Source organism: Bos taurus, chromosome X, assembly GCF_002263795.3.
Source record: "Bos taurus isolate L1 Dominette 01449 registration number 42190680 breed Hereford chromosome X, ARS-UCD2.0, whole genome shotgun sequence".
Taxonomy (NCBI): domain Eukaryota; kingdom Metazoa; phylum Chordata; class Mammalia; order Artiodactyla; family Bovidae; genus Bos; species Bos taurus.
This window is the reverse complement of record NC_037357.1, coordinates 56,517,473-56,531,300: the sequence shown is the minus strand read 5'-3', so window position 1 is coordinate 56,531,300 and position 13,828 is coordinate 56,517,473. Positions and strand designations below refer to the sequence as shown.

Below are 13,828 nucleotides of genomic sequence, written 5' to 3'. Positions count from 1 at the left end.
AATAAGATAAAATTCACAATGTTTAGCATCCAATAGAAAATAACCAGACATACAATGGACAGAGGATCCTGGTGGGCTATATATAGTCCATGGGGTCGCAAAGAGTCGGACACAAGAGACTGAGCACTGGCACACAAAGAGGCAAGAAAATTAAACCCATAATGAGGAGAAAAAAGTAAGTAGTTGAAACTCACCCAGATATTAAAATTAGACATTAAAGCAATTATTATAACTGTATTCCATATGTTCAGAAAGCTAGAGAACCCTGCTAACTTCCTGCTCATGCTCAGCAAATGACTTTGCCTCCTATTTTACAGAGAGAGGAGTAGATATGAAATGATAAATTCTTTAATTTCTCATACCAAACTGCTGGGCATACCAACATCCACATCCATTACTTGGCTACATACCTTCTTTTTTCCATACCTTCAGTTTTGCCCATCTCTAGCTGACCTCACATCCACTTTTAAACTCATTCATGTCTCTCCTATCTAAAAAAAAAAAAATTTACAACCTTCCTTTATCTCATACTCTTTCTAGTTATCACCATATTTTCTCTTTCCCTTTACAGGAAACTTCCTGAAAGAATTTTCCTTTCTTCACCTCTAATTTACTCTTCTTAAACACTTAAAAGTTATTTATATTAAGATAACATGTATGTGTGCTCACTCAGTCGTGTCTGACTCCTTGCGACCCTATGGAGGAGCCTGCCAAGCTCTTCTATCCATGGGATTTTTCAGGCAAGAATACTGGAGTGGGTTGCCATTTTCTCCTCCAGGGAATCTTCTCAACTCAGGAATCAAACCCACATTTCCTGCGTCTCTCACGTTGTCAAGCTGATTCTTTACCACTGAGCCACCTGGGAAGCCCCAATTAAACAGTCAAATATTGCTAATAGTAATACTGCAAGAAGTGGCAATCTCCTCTCATCCGCAATTTCTGTTCTCCAATAATAAGAATACTGAGTATTTATTTTGTACTGGGAATTATTTTTTAATTAATTATTTTTGGCTGCACTGAGTCTTTGTTGCCACACGCAGGCTTTCTCTAGTTGTGGTGAGCAGGGGCTACTCTCTAATTGCGGTGGCTTCTCTCATGGAAGCCCCCTCGTGGCTCAGACGATAGAGTCTGCCTGCAATGCGGGAGACCTTGGTTTGATCCCTGGTTCAGGAAGACCCCCTGGAGAAGGAAATGGCAACCCACTCCAGTATTCTTACCTGGAAAATCCCATGGACGGAGGAGCCTGGAGGGTTACAGTCCATGGGGACGCAAACAGTTGGACACGACTGAGAGACTAATGCTGCTCTTGTTGTGGGGCATGGGCTCTAGGGTGCTCAGTCTTCAGCAGTTGCCCCAAGGCATGTAGAATCTTCCTGGAACAGGGATTGAATCCATGACCCCTCCATTGGCAGGCAGATTCTTAACCACTGGACCAGCAGGAAAGTCCACATGCTGGGCATTATTCTAAACCTTTATGAATATTAACTCATTTTACCCTCACAAAAACTTTATGAGATAGGTACTATTATTATTTGCAAATAAGAGAATGAGAATGAGACTCAGAGAGGTTGTGTGACTCCCCTACGACCAACCAACTAGTTTAAGGTCAGAGGCAAGATTCAAACCCAGGGAGTCTAGTGCTATGGTCTAGACTTAGGTAGGGCACGCATCTATGTATGTGGCCAAAAGTTTCTCTGCCCCTAAACCAACACCAACATAGAAAGCTCCAGGCCTGACTAGGTAGCATAGAGCTGTGGCATCACTAGGGTGCATGGTTGGCTGTGTATTAGAAGAACTGGGAACATACCGTATAGCACAGGGAACTTTGCTCAATGTTATGTGGCTCTGAATGGAGGGGAGCAGTTTGGGGGAGAATGGATACATGCATATGTATGGCTGAGTCACTTTGATGTTCACCTGAAACTATCACAACACTGTTAACTGGCTATACTCCAATACAAAATAAAAAGTTTTAAAAAAATCACTTTGGAAAAAACAGAATAAAACTGGAATTCTTCAACATTTAAAAAAAAAAAAAAAAGAAGAAGAACTGGGAGGTGGCAGAGAGAGAAAGGGGCGTCAGAAATCCACAGGGCTACCTACCACACTGAGGCTTAGTAAGTAGCCAGCTGGCAAAATCTTCAGGTGGCAGTGGCTACAAACATGCCCGAACTGAATTAAGTGACTTTAAGCTGGTCCCTTTTCCTAAGAGGAGGCATGTTGAAAGACCATAAGGAACTCACCTCTCAGCGATATTTTTTGCAGACTGGAGAAACCGTGCCTGGTCATTTTCTTTCAGGATATGCTCAGCTTGGTTGATGAGGACTGTTGACCGTTCAAGACACTGGCGGCAATTAGCAACCTGCTGTGCCAATTTTCTCAGTTTCATAACCTTAAAGAATTAGCAAAAGAAAAACAAGATAAACATATCCAGTGCTTAATTAAAAATGATAAAACAACATGAAGGAGATCTGCTGCAGTGATTCTAAAAATAAGACTTTTGAACATCCCATGGTCCCTGAACTGACCACTCTCCTTCTCCCCCTACTCTCCATGTCTATTTTGCCAACTCCTCCCTCCACCCGCTTACTGACCCTGCAACACACTCAATCATACACTCTAAGTTACCTACCTCTTCTTTTATTGATCATATTAATTATTTTGATTATAAAAGCAATGCATGGTCATTATAGAAAATTTAGAAAATAAAAAGTATAAAAAGAAACTCTACCACCTGGAGATCACCTCTGTTGACATTTTATTGTCAATATATTGTCATGTATATGTTTAATAAAAAACACCTCCTTTTTCTTTAAGAGTATCCACATTCATATGTATATATTTCTCTCTCTAGGCATTCATGCGTACCTGTGTGCTCACAGATCTGTGTTCTCAGAAACTTCAATATCTGTGTTAGTAAGGAACCACCCAGCATGGCACAAAGTAATGGTTATCACTCCAGGCTCTCAGAGCTTCTCCCATTGTACACATAGCATGAGCTCATCATCACTATACTAACCAGCAGACCAATAAGCATAAAATCAGATAGCTGCATGAAGGCCCACACCTCACCTTCTTGATCACGATTCTTCAGTTCCCATGTTAAAAGCCTGGAAGTCTTCTCTCTCTCTCTCCTTCATCCTTTTTATATATATAATCGGTTGACGATTCCCGTCAATTCCTTTCTAGTGATGCCTGTTATGTTCTTCCCTTCTATTTGTGCTGCCACTTTCCTGGGTTAGGCCTTCAACAACTTATACCAAGAATCATTCAGTAAGCCTCATAACTTGATTCCCTGACTTTAGTATCATCATATTCTGATCTACCCTGAATACTTCTGCTATATTTTTCAGTCTTATCCCATCATAAGAAACTGAATAGAATGGTTTCCTTATGCCTTTCAGATTAAGCCCTAAGTCCTTACAATGGCAATCATGATCCTTCCATAGTTCTGGTCCACAGTTCTTTTTGTATTGACTTGGAGTAAAGCACCAAATCTGAAGTGTACAACTCAATGATATTTGCATATACATATACCCATGTAACTACCAACCAAGTCACAATATGAAATGATTCCATCACCGCAAAACTGCCATCATCTTTTCTGAATTCAGAGCCATAGGCCAAAGATTGCTTCTTCTTTGTCTCTCTCCCTAAACCCCCATATCTTCTTGCTTTCATGATCCAAGTTTAAACTGGAATCATTGGAATGAAACTTGGACTTTTGTAAAGTCAACTTGGCCTTGGTCTCACTAAAGTGCTCTGTTTTACCTTTGTCTCTTTGATTTTGACAGCAATCATTTGCTTCCTCTGCTGGATGATCTCTACCAATTCGTCACATTCTTCCATAAGTTTTGCCTCATGCATAGCGGTATTCACCTGCCAAGAAAGTCCAGAGTGTTACATAGTGATTTCTGCCCTTGTCCCCTGCAGGTTCTCAAAGGTTTGGACTAACAGCTAAGCATGCACAACTTCTTCAGTACCTCCCTCATAAGATCCACTCCTAGAAGAAGGGTAGAGATGATGATATTAATGATGCAAGGGCATTGAAGCACCACAGACAGGAAGGTCTCTGGCCTCTGGTATATCATGATGGTTAATGGAAGGCTGGGCAGAAGGACAGATGAGATGGGGGCATATTATTCCCACTGTTCAATTCCCTTTAATCTAGCACCCTGTCCTCCTGTTGTTCTTTTGCAAAGAGAGTACAAAGATATAAGTATGTCAGGGAAAGAGGATCCCTCTCCATAGGCACAAGAATACTAAGGTTAACCTTACAACAACATATTTCTACCATCCTAATAAAAATGTTTTCAGTTTTCCTTGTTCCTTTCTAATTTTAAAATATATGAATGTTTAGCTCTATCTTCATATTAAGTATATGATTGTATAGATGTATTTTCACACAGTTGTCATCATGTCTTAATAGATATCTCTTACTCTGGGTTGTCCAGTATCTGAATACCTTTCCTATTTGTGGATACTGACTACATCAAAATATCCTTACTGCAAAGTCAGGATGGGAGGGTGAAAAAAAAAAAAGCCACCATTCTTCATCGTCTTCCCATGTACTGCCTTCTCCTGCCCATCTCTACTACTGTAGACATTAGATAATATGAAGTCCCTAGCTGGGCTAAAATGAGCACAGAGGATCTTTGGGCTGCCTAAATGTAAAGGGAAAGAAAAAGGAACCAAACTTATGTCTTTTAAGCACTCAATGTATCAAGTACTTTATAGATAAATTATTTCATATAATTATCATAACCACTTTATAATATAGGAGCTATTTTTATTTCCATTTCACAAATGGGAAAACCGAGGCTAAGAGAATTTCAGTGACTTGGTCGAGACTGCCCAGGTGGGAAGTGGTGAGAACAGAATTCAAACAAGATGTGTCAAGGGAAACTCCTGGGCTGGCAAGGTGGGCAGATAAGGTTCAGTTCCATTTCAGCAGCCATCACAGAGGGAAGCTCAATCATTCCAAGAGTCTATTCAAGGATCATTTGAGTAGAGCTCTAAAAAGCTGAGGCATAGACAATGGATTTCTTGAGCAGCAAAACTGAAGTCGTTAGATGTGCTTCATTAGCAAGGTAGGGCTGCATTTTCACCTGCTAGCCCTCTTTAGCAGAGAAGGCAATGGCACCCCACTCCAGTACTCTTGCCTGGAAAATCCCATGGATGGAGGAGCCTGGAAGGCTGCAGTCCATGGGGTCGCTAAGAGTCGGACACAACTGAGCGACTTCACTTTCACTTTGCACTTTCATGCATTGGAGAAGGAAATGGCAACCCACTCCAGTGTTCTTGCCTGGAGAATCCCAGGGATGGGAGAGCCTGGTAGGCTGCTGTCTATGGGGTTGCACAGAGTCGGACACGACTGAAGTGACTTAGCAATAGCCCTCTTTAGAGGGCTCCTTTATGTACTCCAAGCCCAGCAAGATACCTGTCACTAGGCCCCACTGTCTCCTCTCTTACCCTCTAAGGTCCCTGCTGGTCAATTTTCTGTTTCCTATTAAACTGAAATTAAATATGCTTGCTGAATTTCAACCTTCTTTTGGTTTATTTTCACTTGCCAGAAGGGAAATGCCACAGTGAGAGCTTCCATTTATTCTGAATGAACAGTCCCACTCTGGCCATCCTAATTTTTTTCTCAGACTGCTCACCTCTCCCTAAATTGGTTCTTCCTTTCCAAGGCAGATAATATCACCCTCTCAAAGAATTCCCACTCATGTGGGAATCAGAGATTCATCTAGTGCTCCCTGGATCTCTGCAGAGACTCTTTGGAGACATAAGACAGTTCCTATTTATAGCCGCTGATGGTATAGTACACAGTGGTGTGATGCCTTGTTTCTTTTATTTCAGCCCTTGGAGTAACCTTGACCTAACACTCACTGTATGCCAGGCACTGTCCTGAATAGTTTATATACTAGGTCTCTCAAACATCAAAACAACCCTATGGATCTTTTAATTAAAATACCAGCAGAAGCTTTCTAAGGCAGTGCTTCATCTCTCTAAAAGGATCTATTTAAATGGATGCCATATTATTTGAAAGTGAAAATGAAGGTCACTCAGTCATGTCATGAAGTTTGGGGCTTCCCTGGTGGCTCAGTTGGTAAAGAATCCACCTACAATGCGGGAGACCTGGGTTTGATTCCTGGGTTGGGAAGATCCCCTGGGGAAGGTAACAGCTACCCACTCCAGTATTGTGGCCTGGAGAATTCCACGGACAGAGGAGCCTGGCAGGTTACAGTCCATGGGGTTACAAAGAGGTGGACATGACTGGGTGACTTTCACTTTCATATTATTGGGGACTATTTTGATTACTTTTAATAAAACCAATTCTAGCTTCACCTGAAAAAAAAAAAAAAAACAACCCTATGAAGGAGGTATCATTAGCCCCATTTTACAGATAAGGAAACCTGAGCACAGAGAAACTGACTTGCTCAAGGCCCCACCCCTAGTAAGTGGCAGAGATGGAATTTGAGCCCAGAGCATCCATCTCTAGGAGTTCACACCTTTAACTATCATACTAAACTGTCTCTCCAGTCTAGTGTAGCAGAATCCTGTCTTCAGCTCCTGAGAATCGTTACCTCTTCTGCACTATCCATCTTTATTTTGTCATTGTATTCTCTTTAGTGTTTTCAGACTATCTATGTTCCCCCAGAAGGCCATGTACATCCATGTCTTGTGCCTTTGCTCAAGACTGTACTTTCACTTAGAAACTCATTTCACTATTTATTTGTTCAACAAAGTTCTACTTATCGTCCCAAACCCAGGTCAAAGATTGTCACTTCTGAAACGTTCTCTCACCTGCTTGGATACAATTGATTCCCTATTTATATTCCCATAGCACTTTATATCGGAGAAGGCAATGGCACCCCACTCCAGTACTCTTGCCTGGAAAATCCCATGGACGGAGGAGCCTGGTGGGCTACAGTCCATGGGGTCGCTAAGAGTCGGACACAACTGAGCGACTTCACTTTCACTTTGCACTTTCATGCATTGGAGAAGGAAATGGCAACCCACTCCAGTGTTCTTGCCTGGAGAATCCCAGGGACCGGGGAGCCTGATGGGCTGCCATCTGTGGGGTCGCACAGAGTCAGACACGACTGAAGCGACTTAGCAGCAGCAGCAGCAGCAGCACTTTATATGGGCTTCCCTGGTGGCTCAGCAGTAAAGAATCTACCTGCAATGCAGGAGAGGCAAGAGACGCAGGTTCAATTCCTGAGTCAGGAAAATCCCTTGGAGGAGGGCACAGCAACCCACTCCAGCATTCTTTCCTGGAGAATCACCAGGGACAGAGGAGTCTGGTGGACTACAGTCCATAGGGTTGCAAAGAGGCAGACACAACTGAAGCGGCTAAGCATGCACACACAACACTTTATATATAATTCTATCATATCATTTACTACCTTATAGGAATTTATTAATTTGACTTTCCTGAGCAAACATGAGCTCCGGAGGCCAGGGGCTGTGTATTATTTGACTATATCTCCAGCACAGTGACTGGCATATGGTTGGTGTTCAGTAAATATTTGTTGCATTGAATTGAATGGAGAGCAGTATCTTACTGCTTGTCAGACATGTTCACTTAGTTACTCAAGTTATCATAACTCAGTATGTCTAAAAACAAACTCATCATCTTCCCTCTAAACCCAGCTTCCATCTCTGATTTCCTCTTTTAAGTTAATGCTATCATTATTGCACTTGTTCAGGTTCAGTTATCTAATTCTTCCTCATCCCCACATAAAATCACAGCAGTCCCAAAGTCCTCCCCTCCTTTCTTTTCAATCTCACTAAAGTCCTTCTGGTAATACAATGAGGCTCTGAACCAAGGAAACAATAAATTGAAGCCCTATCACCTTTTATTGAATATTATTATAAAAGCTTCATTAATTCATCTCTCTACCTGCAGAATCTTTCCTTTGCTTTCTTTCATAATCCATCCTATCCCCTGAAACCAGGAAAAATCATCACCATCTTTATCATCAACCAGGCATTAATCATCTCTTGTATGCAATGCATTATGCTCAGGACCTACCCTTAATAAATGTACAATCCAAAAGGGTGATAAGGCTTCAACTTTTTGGCTCCTTGGCCAATTTTATGGGGAAAAACACCTACATATAAAAGAAATCAAGGTAATATAAGTGAAATGTCAATGAGTGATGTAGGCTATAATGTATAGAAATTGAAGGGAAAGATCAGTCTCAGTGGGGAATTGGAGAAAAGATGCCTGAATGAAGCGGGACTTGAAAATGGATAGGACTCAGATTTAAAAGGTGATAAGGGGGAAATTTTGAGCCAAGATAATGAGATTGAACCTTACTTTAGTGAGATTGAACCTTATCAAAAAATATATAGTATCTTTGAAAATTTTGCAGGGGAAGAAAGAAGGTAAGATGGTGGGAGAATAACTATAATAAAATTTCTTAAGAAGATGAACTTGGGTTAATTTAATTGAGGGTAATAGCAAGCATGGGCTTCCCAGGTGGAGCTGTGGTAAAGAATCTGTCTGCCAATGCAAGAGGCATAAGAGTCATGGGTTCAATTCCTGGGTCAGGAAGATCCCCTGGAGTAGGAAATGGCAACCCACTCCAGTATACTTGCCTAGAAAATTCAATGGACAGAGAAGCCTGGTGGGTTACAGTCCCTGGTATTGCAAAGAGCTGGACACAACTGAGCACATACATACATATACACGCAGCAGCACCAAGCATGGGGACAATTTAGGAGGCTCCTGTGATGTGAACAGGGCCTAGCCAAGGAGGGTAACAGGAATTGAAAGCAAAGGTCAAAAACGAGAAGCATCCCTTTGCTTAATAATCTTCAATTAGACAACAAGCTCCTTGAGGAAAGTTTTTATGCCATTTTGTTTCTCCCACTGCAATAGGCACAATGCCTAAACACAACAAACATGAAACATTTACTGATGGATTTAGCAAAGTGAAAAATCAAAACAGGAATGGAAAACATTAAAAAATATACTACAGTAAATGCATTTTGTAGAGAAAATGCAGGATGAAATGAGAGAGTTTGAGTGTGGTTTGGACAGTTACATCAGGCAAAATGAAACAGCTAGATGCAACTACTAGAGCAGACAGTTGGCTGAAGAGGCAAAATCCCAAACTCAAGGTAAAGCAGTGACATTAACATTTTTCCATGTCAAGAAGCAGCCCAAAAGAGCAGGGTCCTTAAGTGTTTTCTGAACAGGAAATACTCCAGGGAAAATCTGTCTTTATGATGTAAATAAAACATCTCAAATTGCTTGGAAGGCACTTGAAACCCCTGATATTTTCCTTGTCTGCAGTTTTCTTTGAAAATCCACTGAGGTATTCCACTCGCTTATTAACCCTCAGATGAAAACAAAAGGGGTTACTTTTTTCCAACTGGGGTTACCTTGATAAGCATTCTTGGTTGGTTCATTGGTCAGTTGGTTGGTGGTTTGTGGAAGACCCCAGATTTTTATTTGAACCTTGTCCTTTGGTTTAGATTAGCGTGTTTGACTAAATGGCTTTATGTGTGTGGAAAAATCTATCCTCCCTGAAAATCCAACTAGGGGTATATTGCCACCCTGCTTATTTAACTTATATGCAGAGTACATCATGAGAAACACTGGGCTGGATGAAGCACAAGCTGGAATCAAGATTGCCGGGAGAAATATCAATAACCTCAGATATGCAGATGACACCACCCTTATGGCAGAAAGTGAAAAAGAACTAAAGAGCCTCTTGATGAAAGTGAAAGAGGGGAGGGAAAAAGTTGGCTTAAAACTCAACATTCAGAAAACCAAGATCATGGCATCGGTTCCGATCACTTCATGGGAAATATATGGGGAAACAGTGGGAACAGTGGCTGACTTTATTTTCTTGGACTCCAAAATCACTGCAGATGGTGATTGTAGCCATGAAACTAAAAGACGCTTACTCCTTGGAAGGAAAGTTATGACCAACCTAGACAACATATTAAAAAGCAGAGATATTACTTTGCCAACAAAGGTCCATCTAGTCAAGGCTATGGTTTTCCAGTAGTCCTGTATGGATATGGGAGTTGGACTACAAAGAAAGCTGAGTGCCAAAGAATTGATGCTTTTGAACTGTGGTGTTGGAGAAGACTCTTGAGAGTCCCTTGGACTGCAAGGAGATCCAACCAGTCCATCCTAAAGGAAATCAGTCCTGGGTGTTCATTGGAAGGACTGATGTTGAAGCTGAAACTCTAAATACTTTGGCCACCTGACACGGAGAGCTGACTCATTTGAAAAGACCCTGATGCTGGGAAAGATTGAGGGCAGGAGGAGAAGGGGACGACAGAGGATGAGATGGTTGGATGGCATCACCGACTCAATGGACATGAGTTTGAGTAAACTCCGGGAGTTGGTGATGTACAGAGAGGCCTGGCGTGCTGCAGCCCATGGGGTTGCAAAGAATCGGACATGACTGAGTGACTGAACTGAACTGTGTAAAGAAAGGGGAGTTTCTGATGTTTTAGACTGAGTCTCAGTGCCAGCCTTATAAGGCCTAAGTATTAGGACACACAGCCCTTCCTGTTAAGCCTCCAGATCTGTTCTGCTCTGTGCTCTCTTTTTTCTTCCCAAAGGCAGCAAGAATTTGACTGGCAAGTTTCTTTCCCATTGCCCACCCCACTCTATTTCCTGTAGTTCTTTTCCTACCTCTTAGTTGAAAGATTAAACCCAGAGTCAGACCTTGTCTTCCCCAATTTCCACCCTTCCCTGACACAAACACACAGATTCTCTGAAGGATTTACAAGGAAATCAATATGTAGGGGTTCACAAAAGCCACCGAGGTTTAAGAGGATGCAAAAATTTGTTTTGGTTAATTGTTTCTATTCCCTATTGAAATGTAAATGGACTAACCTTTTTACCCCTCCCTTCTTTTACAGAGCTTGTTTGAGAGTTTTCTGGGAGAACTCCCATATACTCATTCTTTTGGTCCTTTATCCCTGGGTTTAAAGTTCATCATCTTTCCCTCCAACTCACCCCCAGGAGAAACTTCTCCACTTACACCCTCTCCTTAGCTCAGTTGCATCCATCAGTCCTACAGAGCACCACAATGCAGTTCAGGAGGAACTGATAATTTATGTTCAGGTAGAATAATATGTATGAAGTAGTGGATGAGCCCTCTACCTGCAATGAGCATTTGCAAACTCAAATGCAATTTATTTACACGGTAAGAGAACTCCTTGTTGACATCTCCATCTCACTGTAGTCTGCTCTAAAAGGTCAATGCCAGCCTCTTTTATTTTCTGAAATCTTCTGTCCAAATAGGTCTTCCCCTTCCACCTCAAAGATTTTGAAATGCCAGCATTAAAGATCACTTGGGGGACTTCTCTGGCAGTCCAGTGGTTAAGAATCCAACTTCCAATGCAGAGGACATGGGTTCAACCCCTAGTTGGGGAACTGAGATCCCACATGTTGTGGGGCAACTAGGCCCACACACCACAACTAGAGAGAAGCCACAACTAGAGAAGCCTGCTTGCCGCAGTGAAGATCCCATGTGCCCCAACTAAGACCCAACACAGTCAAATAAATAAATATTTAAAAAATCATTTGGGGAGGTTTTCATTTCAGCACTTACTGAGTGCCTGGGCTTCCCTGGTGGCTCAGAAATGGTAAAGAATCTTTCTGCAATGCAGGAGATCTGGGTTAGATCCTTGGGTTGGGAAGATGCCCTGGAGAAGGGAATGGCTACCCACTACAGTATCCTGGCCTGGAGAATTCCATGGACAGGGAGCCTAACGGGTTACAGCCTATGGGGTCACAAAGAGTCAGACACAACTGAGTGACTAACACTTTCACTTTCCACTTTTATCGAGTGTCTACATCACACACATGGCACTAGGTGGCTTCCTGAGTGAGACCAAAATGATGAAAAAGACTCAGCTTCTGGCCTTCAAGTCACTTATAGTCTAGCGCAAAATACGACTATGAATTCAATTAATTACAATTTAATAAATAGCAGCAGAAGAAATATAATAGGATACAAACAAAGCTGTAGGAGAGCATAGAGAAGGGAAAGTAATTTGGCCTGTGGAAAAGGACAGTCAGGAGATTAGGGAAGGTTTCATGTAGCTGAGCTGGTTTTGAAGGACAAACAAGACATGGGCAGGCAGAAATGAGGTTTAAGGCAAGAGAATTGCAGGCAGAGAGAATAATATGAATAGCATAAGCAAAAACAGAGGCAGAAAAGCAGAGAACGTGTTTGGGTAAAGCAGATCAGCCTGACAGATGCAAGGGAGGGAAATAAGGCTAGAAATGAAGACTGCAGATGTATTCTAGAAAGCTGCACTGTGATTTGGAGTCTCTAAACTCAGCCGGATAAAATGTCAGGATCTTAGCACCATGTTGTTGTTGTTTAGTCACTCAGTCGTGTCCGAGTCTTTGCGACCCATGGACTGTAGCCCATGAGGCTCCTCTGTCCATGGAATTCTCCAGGCAAGGATACTGGAGTGGGTTGCCATTTCCTTCTCCAGGGGATCATCCCAACCCAGGGATTGAACCCGCATCTCCTGCATTGGCAGGTAGATTCTTTAGAGCTGTGCCACCAGGGAAGCTTGTGTTTAGGCATACATGTTCACATTTGTGGGGTAAATACACAAGGGTGAGATCTAGAGAGTTTTGTATCTTCAGAGAGGGTTATAAGCAAAGCACTATGCTTCATAAAACAAGCAGTAGAGTAGAAAGAATACTGGATGGGGAGTCAGAAGACCCTGTCATTGATCAGTAATATGATATTGGGCAAGCCCTTCTCTCTAGGCCTCATATTTCCATCTTTAAAGTGAGGGGCTAGGAACTGATGATTTCTTCAGTCTTTTGATGATCCAACAATTCTGTGGTTCTGAAGAGACAGAAAGGAGGTTTTTGCCTCATTTCACGTAGGATTTATAGCTCTCTATATAGAATCCCAGGTGCAAGCCTAGATTATACTTCTCCCACTTCTTGCATGTTCTAAACAGCTGCCTTGTGTGGAAAGAGAATATATGGCAGAAAGTAACTAACCCTAAGGCTACCAAGGCTTAGAGTTCTGATCCCTGAGGAGAAAGGATTCTAAAACCAACACAGACACGCAACATGGCACAGGGTCATTCCTAAGGCATGTATATGGAACAAATTGCCCCCCCTCTCTCTCTCTGTTGCCAAGATTTTTGTTAGTTACTCAGGTAAAATAAACATAGAATACATGTGTTGATACATGTGTGTACACTGTATAAATGCTACATTACATGCATTTTTATACTATACAATTTTTTTTCCAAATCAGGAAGGAATTACCCAAAATGTTTGTAACATTTAACTCTATGGAATGTGATTATCTTGAGAGGCAACTGAGAGGAAAAGAAGTATGTGAGCACGTGCTCTCTCTCTATCACACACACACACACACACACACACACACCCTGGTTAAATCATGGACAAGAGCCAGCCTGCTGGAGTGTAAATCCTGGCTGTGTCATTTACTTGTTATATGTATGACCTTGGGCAAATTATATAAACTCTATTTCTCAGTTTCTTTTGTAAAATGGCAGTGATAATAATAGTGCCAACTTCATAGGGTAAGTGGGAGAAGTGAATGAGTTAAAATACACGGAGCAATGAGAACAGTACCTAGCACATCATAAGCACCCACAGCCTGACAGGAAACATGTCTTCAGTTGATGTCCCTGTCTGTCAGAAGGCCTTCCACATCCTGGTTCCCTGAGTCCAATATACTAGGATTCTTACACTTCTAGATGCCCTGGCTGCCGCCTCCCCATCCACACTACTTTTCTAGCTTCAGCACTCCCATCCCCCACCTACCTTTATCCACAACCCCTC

At 42.0% G+C, this 13,828-nt stretch overlaps 1 protein-coding gene across 4 annotated transcripts in view; it reads right to left on the bottom strand.

Annotated features, from left to right (window-relative positions):
• The window catches only part of MID2 (midline 2), a 108,446-nt gene that overhangs the window by 28,933 nt on the left and 65,685 nt on the right, over positions 1-13,828 (bottom strand). For all 4 annotated transcript variants that reach the window (XM_059883661.1, XM_059883663.1, XM_059883664.1 and 1 more), the window contains exons 4-5: positions 3,772-3,879; positions 2,244-2,392 (exon numbers count right to left, since the gene is read on the bottom strand). In XM_059883661.1, coding sequence (XP_059739644.1) covers positions 2,244-2,392; positions 3,772-3,879 — 257 coding nt within the window. The remainder of the gene's footprint in view (positions 1-2,243; positions 2,393-3,771; positions 3,880-13,828) is intronic.